We start from the raw sequence: 18,750 nt of genomic DNA on the forward strand, positions 1-18,750 counted from the left end.
GTCTGTCAGTAATTAGAGGATCTCTGCCATTTATCTTTGCATTCTCTGTAACCCATTATACCAACACCTGTCGCCTTGTAAAATGTCACCTACTGATAACTTTATAGACTTTATATGACCTTTGAATTTTTTGCTTCTGGAAAATAGGCTGGCTTTTTTTCATCTTCTAATGGAAATGAAGAGAGTGTGCTTACTTGTAGCAACTGCCAGAAGAATCTTTGTTCTTATGATTTTTTTTTGGTCACTGTATTGCTTTATACTAAAGCAGTCATGGATCATGGATATGTGTGAGAAGAACCAGTGTTTTCTGCAACCAAGAGAACCAACGGAAAAAAAAAATCTTTTATCTTTTCATTAAGGGATGGAGCTAACCAAATCCCAAAATTCAAATTGTGTAAATCATATCACCTCTACAGCCTTAGACCTCAGTACTTCAGAACTTGTGTGACTGCACATCACAATCTGAAGACCTGAAATTCTCTTCTTTTATCAAGAAACCAACAGAGACCACCCACTGCTCAACAGCAGAAACTAGTCTGTGAAAAGAGTTGTGCAAAACAACTCTGATTTGTAAGATGGCCACAATTCAAGATGGAAAGACCTGTTTCAAATGTGACATACAGCTGTATGGTAATGAAAGCATGAGACATTACAAATAAGAAGAAATATTTTTAGTGAAATAAAGCATCACAACATGTGAGTAGTTCTAAAGTTGGTAAATTATAATAATAGTCATCATTAGCTCCGTGGGTCTGGAATTGAAGAGAACACCCACAGCCTTCAGTAATGGCATAATTAACTGGCTATCACTAGGCAACCATCCAGGTTACATTTTTTTAAAGGCTTTGAGATTGATTTTTGTTTTTCTTTCACTGCTAAATAATATTGTGTCAACATTTTCTAACAGATGGTCTAAGAACAAAAATGAGGTAGTCAGACCCCAGACAACTGCACTTCATCCCTGATGAAGAAGATATGTGGAGAGAAGAGGAAGATCACAAAATGCAGCTTGGACTTGGAATTTGGATATCTGTTATTTTTTAAGATAAGATCAAGGCTAAAGGATCAGGTATTTTTCAAACCGTGTAGTTTGCACTCTGATGGTGAAGTGAAGCAGCCCATTTGAATGCATTTATGTAGAATAGACAATTATTTATGTACTATAATTTGTGTCTCTGAGGCAATTCAAAATTACTCAGAATTCATGCCATGAGCATTGCTTCTCCTCTCACTCCCAAATAACCATGTAGTCAGAATTAAAAAGCAGAAGGGAATGTTTCAGGAAGTCCCCAGACCCTAGACCAAATGTAAGACTACCCGTGATTCAAGTAAGACATGTTAACTGATATTATAGGATACTATTCCATGAAACAAGAGTGAGGTCTGAATACTGGGAATGCCATGAACTCAGTTCCTGCCTCCAAAAAGTCAGTGTATACATCAAAGAGAGCATGACGCCACCTTCCACTGGTAGCTGTAATTTGCACTCGTGCAGTGAACCACTGTATGAAGCAAAACTTCATGAGTTAAAATCTGTTTCTCAAGGTGCTAAAACAGTTCCCCATCCTTTCAGCAGATCACTTGCATCCATCAGACACTAGAGGTATACAGCAATATTAAGAACTTGCAGAATATCTGACAGTTTCTTACCATAGCCAAAGGGAGAACTCCTACCAGGTCCTTCTGGCTTACGTAGATCTTGGAGACTCCTAGATCAGATGTTGTATCTCCAGGATATTCTACTTGCCATGTGATGAGCTGGGGCCCAGGTAGGTCAGTTAGATCTTCAATTTCAAAATCAATCTGCATGATTTCAGAGGATGGACCATCCGCGCTGGAAGAAATAAAAAGAAAGGTTCCATTCATATGACTGATAAGCCAGTAATATAATTGCTCTTATATTAATAAAACATTGGATTTAGACTCTTCCAGAGAGAGAATTTGGTGGGATGATGGATTTAATAATGAATTAATCATTTCAACTTGTCTTAAGATCTCAGGGTATTTTCCATATGACTCAGTAAGACTCAGGGACATGGCACTGCTCCATTTTACAGATGGATAAACAAAAGCAGATCAAGGTAAATCTAAGGCTAAGGCTACAGACAAGCTATCTACACAGCTTAAAAAACCTGACTCCAAGGCTCCCTTGATAATGAGCAAATTGTATTTCCTCCCCGTTGAGAGCAAAAAATGAGCAAATCTAAAGGGAATCACTCCTTGAAATGAGAAAGCACTGCATTAAAAATACTGTCTGCTTTTTTAAAAAGGAGGCATGGAACAGCTCTTGAATGGATCCATGAACCTGGACAGCTAGAAGCAGAGGATCAGAAAACCTGGATTTCATTTTTGGATATGTTGCTACCTTGAGAATGTCTGAAGCTCAGTTTTGTCCCCTTCTAAACTTAAGAATAATATCTAATTTAGTTCGTTGTGGGAGCAGAGAGTTACAAAACTGGATTATTTAATATTGGTCAATCCTGCCATGATCCATCCTTGAGTAAAAGCACTAGAAAAGAACAAAGACTTAGAAGATGTGATTTTCCAGGATAGTCTGGCAATATTGGAGTTACTGACACCTTATCAATGCTACTTTGTCTTTATATGCTGTCCTTCCTATAGTTCTTCTACAAGTGAATACCATAAAGCTGAAATGTAAAGAGTGAAATTTAGAAAGGGACTCAAAGGTGCAGTTCCTCCAAAGCTTGTTATAAAATCAGCTATTACACAGAAAGCAATGCAGTGAAGTTTCTATTGCGTATGTTGGCAAGGTGAGCTCCATAGTCCAGTGGTATTTATAGAGACATGAAAATACTCAATATACTGTAAAGTTGAGGAATGCAGAGATTCTTAGCAATACAGAAATCCACAGGGCACTGAGAATGACAGTGCTTTTACTTCTGAAGCACTGAAAGCCAAACAAATTGTCAGTGTTGGTTTGGGGGGAAAGGAAAGAACAGAGTTTCTTTCAGTGGGATAACACTCAAGGAGTGAAAGAATGGCACAATACTGAAGTGTCACAAGCCACTTTAGCTGGAGAGTGTATCTAGAAGAAACAGAAAACATTTCAGGAACTGATTAAAGATCCACAAAAAAAAAAAGTGCCCAAAACCCAGCAGGTTTTCTTAGCTGATGTGGAAAAAGAGCTAAAAGTAGGCATACTTTGTAACAAAGGCTAGTTATGACAACAGCCCATGTCTGGGACTCTTCCCAAAATACTCAGAGACGTTATCATGCTGGCTAAATCCAATGCTTTATCTAAAGCTACTGCTTGAAGAATTTTACCTGATCATCTTTAAGGTTTGTATTTTAATGGATGTATTGAGACCTTGTGATCCTGGATGAATTTAAAGGGAGCCTCTGCATTTCCAAAATGGAATGCATTGTATTCAGTTTCTCATTTCTATGTGTCAGGAAAAAAAGAAGAAAAAGAAAAAAAAAAAAGCACAATTTCTAAACTAGCACTGAATGCAGTCTTATTTCATGCTGACCTAGGTAGGATCAGAAAGCTACTGTATGCAGCTGTGACTATTGAAACTCGGTTACCTTAATTGCATGAACAGAAATGGGCAATGCATTGCCTATAAATACCTGACAGCAGTCCTGTTTTGTATGGTATATTCTGTCACAGCTACCGTGTTTAAAGAACTAATTGAATCATCATATATTGAGCCTTGGTTTTGAGATTCTGTTCAGGGTACCTGTCTTTATTATTGCATTGGTGTCTGCTGCTACCAGTCGTCGGCTCTGCAGAATTGGTGCTGTCACCAGCAATGTGTGCTGTCACAGCAATGAGCCACTGCTGCACAGGAGGGAACCGCAGGGCAGAGGACGACAGAAAAACTTATAACTGCCAAAAGGATCATCAAAAAAGGTAACCAACCTAGTCTTTTCCCAGGTATGCTAGGAATTAGGGGAAAAGGAGAAAAAAATTATTACAACACAGGAAAACAAAGGAGAAGTGAAAGGGAGTGGAAAAGATGGGGAGAGGGAAGTGGAGCATGGTCCTTATATTCTTGAACTACTCTTCCCATGCTGCACAACTACAGTGACCCCAAAATAGTGGAAGTGTTTTCTTTTAATTTCTCCCTAAAAGCAGATATATTAATGACATATTTCTTGTAACAAAACGAAAAAATTTACTACTATAAATTTGATTTTGATAGAAATTATTTGAATTAGTTCATCTTAGTAATACTACACGCCTAATTGAAAAGATCACAAAACATCTCAAAAATCAGTAAGAATCTCATTGCTGCTAACTAAAGGTATATAAAAATTAGGAAAGTATTCCATGACTTATGAGCAGACCCAGGCTGTCAACACCAGGTCAGGAACTTTTGTTCAATTACATTATTAGAACAGTACCCATCGGAGCTATGGTGATCCTTCCATGTACCCTTGTGGGTCTGGATCCCCAACCTACAGCCATAAATGCCTTCCTGAGCAACACTTAGCAACTGAAATCTTTCAGCTGAGAAGTAACACAGAAAGTTTTTCATCATCAGTTAAAAAATGCAAATGGGGAAATTTGGACAAATACAATTAATTATCAGAGTTCGGTCACATCAAAAATATTTGTGTTCTTTCTTTTAAGTCAAAGCTGCTTGGTATCATAGGATTAGACCTTGCTTGTTAGCAATATTTTCATCTTCTCTGCATTACATATTTGCTAGCACAAACCTTCATGAGCATGTTCTAGCACAAATGTTTCCAGCAACAAAAATTTCTATTGGTTAGTTAGCCACTGCTACTCGAAACATCGTGCTGCCTAATCCTCCTCAAGGCAGGCATACTCTTCATGATGACTACAACATGATAACATGTTGGCTCCTTGTCACTAACACTAACACTTTTATTGCTATCAAGAGTACAGCAACACCAATAGTTACCATATAGGAGGTTATACGATCAGAAAGTTTTGCATGGAAAAACCCAAGGGCTCACAACAGTGATCCAAGTTGAGCTGAGTAGTGGTCAAAGTGAAACAGTTCTTGGTGCTAATTTAAAGTCAAATTCTTCACATTGGAGTTTTCTATTTCTGAAATCTACTGCTTAGAATTGAGAGTTAAACTGTAATAGAGTTCATTGTGGTGCCAATAGACTCTGTGCTCAGAGTCGTGCTGAGCTGTGTGTCGTGAAGACCCTTTTAAAAGCCCAATCCAGACAAGCAAGACAAACTGGGGAAAAAAATAAGTAAACTACTTGATTGGAAGGGAATAGGCTGGTCTTTCCTCCTGTCAGCCAGGACAGCACAAGCACGTGTGTACTGTATTTCTTAAACAGCCTTTTAGTTCCTGTCCAGCAAAAGATCAAGCAGTTCTGACAAATTAGGAACGTGAAATGCTGTCCTCTCTCTAGGGGAGTATTTCCTCCTCTGCAGAGCCGTTCTGCACCTTTGTCTTCTCACATCCCTGACTGATTTTTTTTTTCTCCCTTCTGCCCTTTTGGCATGGGAATCCTTTTAAATCAGACAGGCTGGTATCAAGGCCCATGGCCAGTTCCTAACACCTAAGCCTTTATGTCAAGTTTCTTTGAAGAGAGAACCTGCCACTCTTCTGAGTCTTTAGGGCTGGTGTGCCCTGCAAGATAAGTTTCAAGCAGAGACCCCGTAAATCCAAGAATAGCTACTGAATGTTGGTAGTGGCAGTCAGCTGAAGTATCCCATTCCTGATTTCACTAGCTGTGGTATCAGCTTTGATCTTTATATAATGCTCACAAAACAAGATTTGTACTGAACCTACTAAAATGACTGGGCATTTAACGTTTCTCATAATACTACATATAAAGTTTTATCACCATCTTTAGAACACTATAACAGACACAGGAAGCCTAAAGCCATGAATATGCTAAATAAGACATATCATAGGAATGTTAATGAAAGAGCCTTGGGGAGAACAAAGAAAGAAAAGGTAATTTTTATTCTTTTCTAGCTCCATGCACATACCCATGTCTCCAGCACCTCTCTTGCTGGATAGTGGAAGAACTTGTGGCCTGAAATGCTGCACTGGCTGGGCTGAGGTGGAACAACAGCACTCAGAAAAGGAAGAAATATTTCCACAGATAACTGGAAAAACTTTCTAGCATGAAAGAAGGCAGTCAGCCACACAGCTGACCCCATGAGATCTCGGGGAGTTTGTGAAAACTGTTATCCCCATTTTACAGGAGAGAAAATTAAACTGAAAATGACTTCCCCATAAAAAGAGGAATAAGATGATTTATACACCACAAAGTGGTGGCTGTCCTCAACAATTTCAGAAGTAAAGTCATTTCAAAATAAGTACAAACTTTTGGGTAAAAGTAAGATAATATGCTATGTTGTCATACCAGATAACACACCATACTAGCTATTTCCAGCTCTATCAGTTGGGTTGCAGAAAGGTTTTATGGTTTGCTGTCATCTGCCCTGCCACTGCATGGATTCAGCAGTGGCAAGATGTGTTAAATACAACTTCATTCTCATGTGGTAGGAAATAATGTAAAAGATATGAAATGTAGAATAAAGCATAACAAACTAACAAAGCTCTATTTTTTCAAATCAATTCATTCCTAATATATATACATATATATTTATTATTATTATTTTGAAAAGCTTTTTCTATGGTACATTCTTCAGAATTTAAACAATTTCACTAAGAGCAGTTTCACAAATCTTTTCTGCCCATCCCTTTCATAACAACAAGCCATTTCTCCTGTATTATCATCAAAAGATACTTGTTTCCTAACCAAATACAGAGAGGTCAAATGGAATTCAGAGGACTGCTATAGAAGAAACCTTTCCTTCAGTGCATTTGCCTCCGTGTTCTGCTTAACAATCTCTCCCCAGCCCCACTGCTCACAGAAATTGCATTTATGCTCCTGTATGGCAGCATATTCCTCGCAGTGCCAGAAGCCTGTGAACTTCATCTGTTTTACAGTTCTGCGAGAACATGCAACTAAGTAACATACTGTCTTCCCCCTAAATAGATTTTGGGTGGGGAAAAAAAGAAGAATAAACTAGAAGAGTTGAAGAAGAAAAAAAAAAAAAAAGAGAGAGAAAAAAAAAAGAGGGGAAAAAAGAGAGAAAAAGAAAAATGACCTGTTGCAGATGGATGCATGAGAAAGAAAGGCAGAAAATGAACTCCTCTGAAATGCAGATAAAAGGAGAAAGATGGAAAAATAAGCAAGGAGGCTTGCAGTGTATAAGTACTTTGTAAGAATGAAGACCTAGAAAATCCAGATGAATTTGAAAGATGGTGCTGGCACAGACAAAAAAGAAAACTTAGGTTCAATTTTTCATCTTAATTGAGTCAAAATTTTCACCAATATTTAAACTAGTCAGAAAAGGATCCTGATAACCTTTCAGTTTATTTTCACCAGGAAAAGATTATCTGTCTAGTCATTGCTGAATTCTTCACAAATACCCACAGCTCTGGTTCCAGGAGAGGGTATGGTTATTTATTTAAGAAACCTTTACATGAGAACTCAAACTGTTGTGGCAGGGGGACACATTTGCATTCCTCTCCTCATTTGCTAGAGAGATAGAGATCACATTGCTTCTGCATAAACAGATACTTGCAATGCAATAAACTACTTCTGCGTGGCATGTTTGATAGCATACTAGAAATTACGTGTATAGGATGTGTAAGTCAAAAATGTGGGATCACTGGCAAGGAGACCGTAACACTAACACTGACAAAAAGCACAGAATGAAAAGGGAGAACCACGTGTTAGTGTAAGTTAATTTATTTGGGCTTTTCTTTAATGCTCGTCACCACAGAATAAGGCACTGCTTTGGAAATGCTACTAAATTCTGCCAGTTCACCCAATGATGAATGATGGTTTTAAACTTCACAGCCACATTTCATCTTTTTGCGTGTGTGTTTGTCTGTTTTGTTTTCAACTTCAGCCATCAAAATGTTCTATCTTTAGTTTTCCTTTGCAAGTCTGCCCTAAAACAATGCACACAAACGTGTCTGCTTCAGGCAAGATTTGAACTCTTCAATACAATATAGGGGGACAAAGCTGAGAAAAGTGTTCTGCTGCTGATGTGTAATCTTTGGAAACTTTATTTTTCTTTTGGGTTGCAGAAAGGTTTTATAGTTTGCTGTCATCTGTCTTGCCAGATGAAAACACTTTTTTTCTTCTTCCTTCCATTTTTTTTTTTTTACCAGTCTCATATGTACAAAAAACATAAGCTAAGAGCCCACAAAATAATCTTACAGGCAAAGAGACATTCTTTACTGTAATGAATCTGATTGCCTTTTCCTTCTTGTTTCTGAGCAAGAGTGCAATCAATGAATATTTTCGAGCTTTTCTGGACAAGCATCTATGCAAGATAAAACTGCAGAATTTCAGTAAACTATTTTATTCATACAACTAAGATGTAAGGTAAAAATCAAATATTGCAGATTTGATGTTAAATATCACAAGTTAACAACGTGATGCTGCTTTTCACTAGCTGAGGAGCTGGCTTAGCTGATGAGCACATATCTAATGCTTGATCCCCGAAATCCATTCAGAAGATATGAACCTGGCTGGCAAGCAGTGCAAGATTTCCACCCCTCCTTTGCTGTTGATGATAAAATGCTTGAATTTACAAAATAAACAAACAAAATAAATAAAAACCAAACCAAACAATATGGTGCAATACCTGCACCATACGTTATCGGTAAACTAGTACACATACTGAACACATCAGTCCCTGATATCTGTCTAAACAAATTGCAGAAAGGATGAAAAAATCTTATTTTAGACAGAAAAGTAAGGCAAGGGGCTCTGACCTTCTCAAGGTGAGAGGGAATACTAAAAATCCAATATCTGTAGAATCAAGCCCACTGTATTACAGAGATCATTATTCACCATTGATATATCAAGATAAGGTGATACATACAGCAGTACATTAAAGTTTAATTTTATTCATTGTCATCTTACTATTAAAAATTCAGTGATGGGTAGGATGAAAAGTCATTTTTCTTCAAGAATAGGTGTATGAAGTGAACCAACTAGCAAGAAAAATTACTAAAAAATGAGTCTGCTAATCATGTAATAAAGTTCTTTAAAAAAATTGATTCATCTCTGGAGTATGCCATCAGCAGTGCTGATCGAGAAATATTTGCTTAATTATTTATTTGACATTTTTTTTTCTATTTTCAAATAAATTATTCACTATACAATTTTCCAGCCGTTGATAGCATTTTTCCCAAATAACTCAAACCATTCAAAAGTGGGTAAAACTTAGCAAATGTTTTAATATATAAATTTAAAATGTAGTTTCCCACTAACACAGCATTTCAGTTCAAAACCATCTCTTGACATAATAGATCCAGAGATCACCTACCATATTATGCTAAGGGAATGGTAATCAACATTGACTTTATTACATCCAGTATAATAATCATTCAGTAAAATATTTAACACAGTAGTCAGTAAACATCAAGTACTTTTGAAGTAGCCCAATCATGAGACAACAGCAGAAAAAAACACAGTTACTGTGCAGGTGGGATTGAATTGCAGGGCTAAGAAAACAGTTTTACTGACAGTAAGTAAAGTCTAATAAAACACTGCAAATGTATTGTCAATCTAGGTTTCTCTACCTGATGTTTTTTATTGTCCTCAGCATAAAAATAATGATAAATTTAGCACAACTTACATTTAAGTGTGATAAAACAGCATGCTCGGGTGAACCAGACATAGAGCCAAAAGTGACTGTGATTAATTGGGCAAGTTTCTATAGGGTCCATCTAAGGATCAGACTACGCTCTACAAGACAGCTGCAGAAAGTGATGATTGTTTTCTGAACTGGCAAACGCAACAAATAGGAGAAAGATAATGGCAATTTTAGGGGTAGGAAAACCAGGTATAAAGGCCTTGTTTCATTTCAATGAAATAACACCTCAGTACATGTGGGAGTGACGTGTTAATTTCAGATCCTTGGTTCGCCCAGGACTTGAAGAGCTAAAGAAACCTGACTCCTACTTATGAGCCCCAGGCCTATGCACTTAGGTCAATACTAATCTTTGTAAAAGAATAATAATAATAATAATAATAAAAACTTACATATTTCATTCACATTACAATTTCCCAGGCATTTAACAATGTCGCTATCACTTCAATATCACTATCTCCTGAAAATGAAAGAAAGCTTTACTGAAAGGGAGTTGCCACATCAACATGACACTGATCAGCCAGCAAGGAATGAGACTCTGTATTTTCATAGTCAGAAATTACAGGGAGAGTGCTGCAAATATTTGCTATTGAGTAAACCCAGCATACTAAACCACAGCATAAAGCACTGTGCTCAGTACACCACCCTGCAGCAAAATTCCCTCCTCATCCAACAAATATTTACCTGCCTAAAAGCCCTAATAGCATAGAATAGAACATTTCAGTTGGAAGGGACCTAAAGATAATTGATTCCCACTGCCTGACCACTTCAGTGATAACCACAAGTTAAAGTGTGTTGATGAAGTCACTGTCCAAATGTCTCTCAAGCACTGACAGGCATGGGGAGACATTCAGCTCTCCAGAAAGCCTGTTCCAGTGTTTGATGACTCTCATGGTAAATAATTTTTTTCCTAATGTCTAGTCTGAACCTCCCCTGGTGAGCTTTGTGCCATTCCCGCACATCCTATCACTGATTACCAGGTTGGAAATTAGGAGAAACTTCTTCTCAGAAAGAGCAGTCAGGCATTGGGATGGGTTGCCCAGGGAAGTGGTGGAGTCACCGTCCCTGGGGGTGTTCAAGGAGAGGTTGGACGTGGTGCTTAGGGACATGGTTTAGTGGGTGATATTGATGGTAGGGGGATGGTTGGACCAGATGATCTTGGAGGTCTTTTCCAACCTTAATGACCCTATGACACTTTTTAGCACGTAGGCCATTGATGTCTCCAAGGTGAGATCTCTAATATATCCTTTTTATGCCTTGCTTATTAGTGTCCATACTTGTTCAACAAATGTAATTATATATGAATGCAACACTACATTTCACAAGACTCAAGGCCTCAATATATTTTAAAATTAGATCCTTTTTCGGATATGCCAGAGTATATTCAATATATGAGATTAGGATCCTCACTATAGGAACTTCCTCTGCTGTGAACTGTTCAGCAAGTATTTCTGCTGAATTCAAACATCTTGCAAAAGTGCAAAGTTCTTTTCAACTAAAAAAAGAAACTGTTTTCTTTACCCAAATGTTCAAGTCAAGAATTAGAAGAGAAAGAAATGCTTTCCAGCTTCCTTAATATTAAAAAAGAGCTTCGGAAATCTTTCTTTCTTATTTTTAAGCAATAACATGAAAACATAAACTGAAGAGAGAATATCTAAAATTGCTACCCCCCCCTCCCCCTTCCCCTTTTTGAAAAAGCTCTGAGCTGACATACATTATAAATTGTATTTCAAATAAAGAAATATAGAATACACTTGCTTGGAAGGGACCTCTGTCAAAGCAGGGCCAATTTCAAATATGGATTAAGTTAGAATGGTTTAAATCTTCACATGTGGCCTTCCAAAGGAGCATATTATTCAGAATCGTTTCTGTGATCCTATGGAAATACCAAGATAGCCTGAGCACTTACAGCTGCACTCACATTAACACCCATGTACCACTAGAAGGTACCCTGAGATCTTACACCTGCCTGTGTCCTTATACACATAGAGTATAATAAGAATGGAGTCTTATCCTCTTCCATTAGCTCTTAAAGATTTGAAACTTGGCTATTACCAAGTAACTAGAAGTCATCTTGTTGCTTGTTAGGCTTCTGTTCTCTTCCACCAGAAGTAATTTCACAAACTATTCTGTTCATCTTTAATTGAAAGACATTATTAATATGCAATGATAAGAAAAATCACTTTCATGAACAAATTCTTATATGGAAAATAATGGATCTGAATGTATGCTAAGAAAGGTGTTATCAAGGGACTACATTTACTAAAACCTTAAAATTAAATAACACCATGCTCTGCCAGGCTATTTCCAAGGCTGTCTGCCCTACAGCAAAACAGCACCCAATCACCAGCACTAAATGGGAATCTGCCACCTCTGCTTTTCATCCATTCACTTTCACAGTCCCATTTGCTAGCTGCACAGCATTCACAAACTTCAGCAGAACCAAACTGTTTAAAATGCAGCATCTATTTCATCAATGCCATTAGCAACTGCTGCACTTCAAGGGAAAATGAGACCCTCGTGAAAAGAGCCATACAGTAGAGGAAATAGACTAAAGACCTGATTGAACTTAAATATTAAAAGTCTAGTAAAATATATACCTATTTTGGGAATTATATGAACATACAGAAAGCCAAGTTCCTACCTGTTATAAAACTTTTAAGGTTTCAATGACAAAACTTGTCCTTTACCAATTTTTATCAGCTGACGATAAGTGTATATGTGAATATTAATCTCTGTTTCGTATATTATATATGTAAAAGTAGGCAGTATGAAACAGATATCTCTGCACACACTACTGCGCTATGTACATTTGTTTTCCTTTACCAATATATTTCAACCTTGGCCTGACAGGCCAAGAGGTACACTCACAAAATTACTTTGTAATGATCAAGACACAGAACCACTTCCCTGCTTGAGCTATGGTACAGTTTTAGTATTTGAGCAGATGTTTACCCTCTGTACACCTTGAGATAATCTGATAGTCATGATGAAATCATACAGACAGGATGATGACAGGGGTCTGCAGTTGAGTTCTAGGCCCTGTCAAAACAAATCATAGCTTTTGATGTAGTTGTGACATTAAAAATTGTGCTAGTTCAGAAGGTCACAGAACTCATTCTCATTAGCATGAACTATGCCATTAAATCGAGCAATGTCATCATTTTGGGTCTCATTGCATCCACTGCTGACACACCTGACTTTTCACCCCTTCTTAGCCTGAGGTTGAGCTGCACCTGAGCTCAGAGGGATTGGTAAGGTATAAGGGGAGATTGGCCTGGTAATGCTTGGATGGTCTCTGAGGAATTGCAATGAAGAAAATAGTAAGGGCAAGAGAATTATCCACTAGAAGGTACCTTGAGATCAGCAAACTACTCCCAGGATAGTTTGCGAATGTGTATCCAGATATATCTTCTATCTGACCATAAGCAATTGATTATCAAGCAGTCCTAATCTTTTATATGCAAGTGGTCCAGGAGCTGCTAAAGCAAACGCAAAGACCAGAATATGAATATGAAAGCTATAATCATTCATTCTAGTTTAAAAACTTTCAGCACAGAAAGGAAGACAGAGCTGCTCTTATGTGCTGGTCTGGGCAGGAAGACATCTTGGTCCATATGGATGGTTCCTTGCTACTGCAACCACCACATCATATAATCTCTTGATAAACTTATCAAGCTCAATTTTAAAAGTACTTAGGGCTTTTAAATCCCTCTATTCCCCTGAAAGCCTCTTCCAGAACCTGATTATTCTGATGGTTAAAGCAGCCAGAGGAGCCACTCTGGCTGGATCTGAAACCTTCTAGGAGCCATTCCTCAGAGCAACCGGATCAGAGCACCCTCCAGACACTCAAATGGATAGTATGGCCAAATGTAGCTCCACTTCCTACAACGAGCACTCATAGCAAAACAATAAATAGGTCTGCAGACCTTCTGGAAACATGTAATGGCTGATAATAGCTCTCTCATTCAAAATTATTCCTTCCACATTTTTGTGTCCTCAGATGACCTCCAGCCCAACAACTCCTTCCCTACCCCAATGCATCAGTAAACAAATGAACTGAAACAATGAAATGAAATGAATTTCTGCAGAAAATTTTAAGAGGACTTTAAATACTCACTGATGAAACTAGTCAGGTTGAGAAACAATAGTCCTCACTACCTCATCTCAATACACTGTCAGAATACAACTACAGCTGTTTGCCATTTCCAAAGTAAAGTGCTCTTTCAGTAAAAACAATAACATGATCAAATTAATAAGCAGAAAATTGGAGGAGAGAGAAAAACAGATATGGCATGAATTAGTGAAATACTTCATGAAATATAACCTAACAAGAGAGAGAAGCTCATGCCAAGGTGGACATACCACACCACATAAGCTTCATTACTATGTGGCAATCTTCCATTCCGTGTCATCTGGGCTTTAAAGCCACTTTTATCAATATGTTTGAAGATACAAACCTTGGACCTTACAAGATTCTATGGGGAACAACCACCAACTTGGGGAGCTGGGCAGCAGCAAAAATTGCATTGCTTCCACTTGTAAGGATCTCAGGACTGTAGTTAAAAAAATCTTTATAACTGACAGTGGAAAGCTGTACATCTAGCTATTTAAAAAGAAGCATACATTTTATAGAACTGGAGACAAGGGAAGGGAGACCCTAATTATTGCTATTATAAATTCAGTAATGCTAGCAATCGTATTTTCAACCAGATCATAAATCATTCATGTGAAGGTGAAAAGCACTAAGTGAAGATCAATGTTCATTCAGAGGTGTTGCAAAATTTGCCACCTTTATTAAAATTTGTGAGTCATATTTCGTTTCATGAATAGCACAGCTTGAAACAAAGATGACAATGAGACCAGAGGTGAAAAAGCCATGTATTGCAAGAAGGATTTCTTTTCATGGCAGCCACCTAAATATTAGTTTCCTCAAATTATTGACTCTTCTTTGTTTTACACTCTTACTGCTCTTGCACTATAGTTTCATAGTCCAATTTTGAGACTTTAATGTCTTAAATTAATCTATAATCTCTGTCTTTGCAAGGCTAACATCAAACCATTTCAAATATACACAATACTCTCCTTTCAGTGTAATGGAAAAACTGCAAGGGTGTACTAGTTGGAACACACAACCACCTGCAAAATATAAACTTAAAATATCTCCTGCAAGAAAAGCAAGCTGGAAAATTCAGATAGACAACATACTTCAGATCTCCAACAGCATGATTCTTGGAAAATGTGTGGAGAAATCCAATGGGCAGCTGCTAAGAATAATAAAAGCATCCATGTGACATGAGGAATTAGAACATAGCACTACCAAAATTATCACTACAGTCTGTGAATATAACCTAGATTTTTAGGCATGGTTTTCCTTTTTTGCTTTACTCAAGCTGCTTGACTTTAGTTTTGCTTTCGTTGCACAGCAGGATGGGGTACAAATAAGAGCCACAATGACTGAACAAAATGGAAACATTTTTCTAAAAACAGTAGAAGAAGTAATCTGCCAGATTTTCAGAGGGCCTTAATGTGCAATACTTGCAGTGACATCAAGAAGAGCAGAAGGTAGGTTGGTGATTTCCTGAAAAAAAATCAGTAGGTGATGTTTAAAAGACAGAAGGAACAGAAAGTGCTAACTTTCCACAAGTACTTCAAGGATTTAAGTGTCAAGGAGAGAAAATTGCTAAAGCAGGTAGGCAGGAGAGTATAATTAGAAACAACAGGAAATATGGAACAAACTCAGAGCAAAAGGACAGTGGAATAGTCTCAAAAGGAACTGGCAGACACCATAACTGGAAACGTTTAAAATTACATAGGGTAAAATGATTTGAGAAATATTTTTTGCCATAGCAGATATGGCTGTGACAATCCTTTTTTGATTTTAGCCTGGTTCCTTAAGAAAGGAAGGATTATGCAATCAATCTGTGTGTCTGTCATTCCCTCCAGTAACGTTTGACCACTTTGAGCAAAACTAGACAGAAGAGTAGAGGTTACAGATTATTAAGGTTTTCGGAAGCAGGCAACCAGGAGATGAGAAAAGACAAAGTGATTAACCCCTCTGACAGAAAGGATACTGTACACTCCCTGAGAATTCCTATATGTGCTCATTCCTAAGAAGCAAACACAGAAAACCAGGCTTCAATCTTTTTATCTCTTCATAACAAGCCAGAAGAAAGAGTTCAGGGCTAAATTACGATCTGCAAAAAGCAAATCATCACCGACATGCTACAAACCCAAATGCTCACCCTTTTATTTTAATAGATTAGGCTTGTTTACAGTGCATCCGTCAGGGTGGAATACCTTGAAGAACAGTCAGTCTCCCTGTACCATGCACTCCTGGTCCCCATGAGCTACAAATCTCATAGTAGTTCATAAAAGAAGAGTTAGAGGTCCAGAACAGAGTTCTTTTCTAGCCACATTTGTCCACTCCATCATATTAAAATATGCAATATGTAACTGGAAAACTGGCCACCTTGTGAGGCTTTAACATAAAGATTTTAAGTCCTCCATTAGTTTGTTTTGAAGCTCTTCACATCTGGGGACTGTTTATTTAGGTGGTAATTCCAGTCTTCAGCAATGCAGTGGAGTTCCAAAAGGTTCAGCAGGGAAAGGGAAACGTGATGAAAAAGAAAAGCAGTAGCTGATGAGGCAGTTTTCTAAATGACTGGAGATCTAAGTTGCCTATTTAGAGAAGCTAAGTTCAGTGGCACATCATTTTATAACTAGATTAGGTTAGTAGCCTTACAGTATCAGCTCCTCTGAAACTACAACAGAGAGAATTTTTAGCTGTGCTTTGCATTCCTAGACAATACAAAGCCCCCAGTGCTGTGAATGCTGCTGGCTCTATGAAGATATATATCATTTTGATCTGGCTGAAGCAACCCCAGTGAGGAGTCTGTGCCAATTTGATGTCCTTTCTTTCCTTCAGTTAGCATACATCAGTCATGGAGGCACGCCGTAATACACAGTGACACACACAGAACACACAGAGCAGAAGAAAGCTTTCAAAGCATTTCAGCTCTTCTTTACGAAACATAAATACAGTGTGCTGAATTCAGTCACAGCAGAGTTTCCTATGTTTGACGATACAATCCACTCTCTGTAACTGAAATATTTATTCAGGCACAATTACCATATAAGATTAATATTTAAATCAATGGTAATTTGTTTTCATTATTCTCTTTCTTTTTAAACAACAGTTAGGAATATAAACTGAATTAGATTATTTATTCCTGAAGTGGATCTTTAACATTCTGCATTTATTAATAACAGTCTGAAATGTTCAGCCATTGATCAAACTGTGTATTTCCCAGAGTGATGGCTTGAAAAAAAACCCTAGCCCCTGAGCTCTAGATTTTACAGCCATTACTGTCAATTATATACCTCACTGTGGGAGCAAAAGAAATGTCCATACATGCCAGCTGCAGCCTTATCTCTGAATTTTGCAGAGGCAGTTATTTCAAATACTGAATGGGTTAGAGAAAAAGGGGAAAAAAATAAAAACAAGTTTGCCCTAGTGCAGCAATTGAGATTCTCCCCATATGTCGGCATCTTGACATGTGAATTTAACCATTTTTTTAGAAAACATGTTTTGATAATAGTAATAATAATCATAACAGATGCAGTTTCCATCATAATAGTCTTGACTCCCTGGACCACTGTCATACCCATCAGACCACCCTTCAGTGGCATTCAAGATGAAGACAGAAGTTTGATCTCACCATCATCCTGAAGTAAAGCAGGTCTGGTGTCCTTTGGTTCTACCCCAGTTCTTCAGATTCTGACCCAAAGCTTTTCTAAGGTTAAGCAGCAAGTTTTTGTCCAAGTGGAAGAACAGATAATTGGAAACCTCCATGGAGCTCCTGAATTCTGTCAGGTTGGTGCTAAGCCTGGTCAACACTACCAAATGCTGCAGGGCTCACTTGTTTCCAAATTGTCACAGCACCAGTGCTGCAAGAAATTTTCACATCTGAAGAGTTTGTCAATTCCAGGAGAAGCAGAACTGAAGTCCCTGACCACAGTCCCTTTGTGGCCTCTGCTACTGAGGGCTACTGAGAAATTTGGCTGCTACAGGACCTAAGCAGCCCACAAACATAAATCAGTTAGAACAATCTGAGGCATGGGGTTAGGTGAAAATCTCTGGTTTTCTGGAAAAAAAAGAAAGGAAAATTTTTTGACCTTATACCTGTGGAGAAAAATGTGGAATTTTGAGACAAGTGTTCTAAAGACTCAGAAATTGGGGCAAATTTGACTCCAAAATATTGAGTGAAATGACAACGACTGATTCCTCTTGACAGAAGTGAAATGTTAATCCTGAAAGGAAAAATTGCTGTACACACAGAAGACACTGATAAGGTTAACTATTACAGTGCCACCAGGGATGTCTGAATGCCCTCCAGTAGCATAACTGACATAGTAACTGATACCTTCAAGAGTAGACATCAGATCTGGAGTGAAACCAGGAGAAAATCAAGTCACACACCATTTCTAAGACTATTTCAGGTGTTTCAGGTGGCCCTGAGAGTGTGCTGATTTATCCATGCCTGTGGCTGGATCTCTCATCTGTCAACATGCAGAGCCTATTAATTCCAACTGAAATCTGCAGCTCAAGTGTGCTTACCACAGCAGACAAATGAGACTTTTTAGAAGTTTAGATTTTTAGCAAGTATTCCTATAATTACACTAGCATCAAAGACTTCAGGCTATTTATAGTATATACAGCTTAAAGATTAACATGCAGGACACTATTAGTGTATGTATCTACACTCCCATTCAAGGTGCAATTGATAGTTTATCTACTAACAGCTCATAAAATGAGAAAATACTTTTTCTCCAAATAAGAGGTGGCAAATCTCTAATATCCACCAAGCTCGATTCAGCTAAATACCGCAGTCAGCAATGAGTGGACAGTATGTTAGGAATGAGACTGACCTGCTGAGGTGGCACTGCTACTTGGGAGGATTAAATTCTTATTTGCAGAGGGAATGCTCTGCATTGCACAGGACAGGCAGACGGGAGGTCAACTTCCTTTACACCCTCTGCTGAAGGTACTAAGAACGCTGCTTGGGAACTTCAATAAGTTACAAGTACTTAGAGTAGAAAAG

General features: G+C 37.9%; 1 protein-coding gene across 13 annotated transcripts in view; it reads right to left on the minus strand.

Moving 5' to 3' along the window:
• Positions 1–18,750, minus strand: part of TMEM132D (transmembrane protein 132D) — a 288,591-nt gene that overhangs the window by 91,004 nt on the left and 178,837 nt on the right. For all 13 annotated transcript variants that reach the window (XM_083803690.1, XM_083803691.1, XM_083803698.1 and 10 more), the window contains one exon: positions 1,651–1,834. In XM_083803690.1, the coding sequence (XP_083659816.1) occupies positions 1,651–1,834 (184 nt within the window). The remainder of the gene's footprint in view (positions 1–1,650; positions 1,835–18,750) is intronic.

The sequence above is a fragment of the Anser anser genome (assembly GCF_964211835.1).
Source record: "Anser anser genome assembly, chromosome: 18".
Lineage (NCBI taxonomy): Eukaryota > Metazoa > Chordata > Aves > Anseriformes > Anatidae > Anser > Anser anser.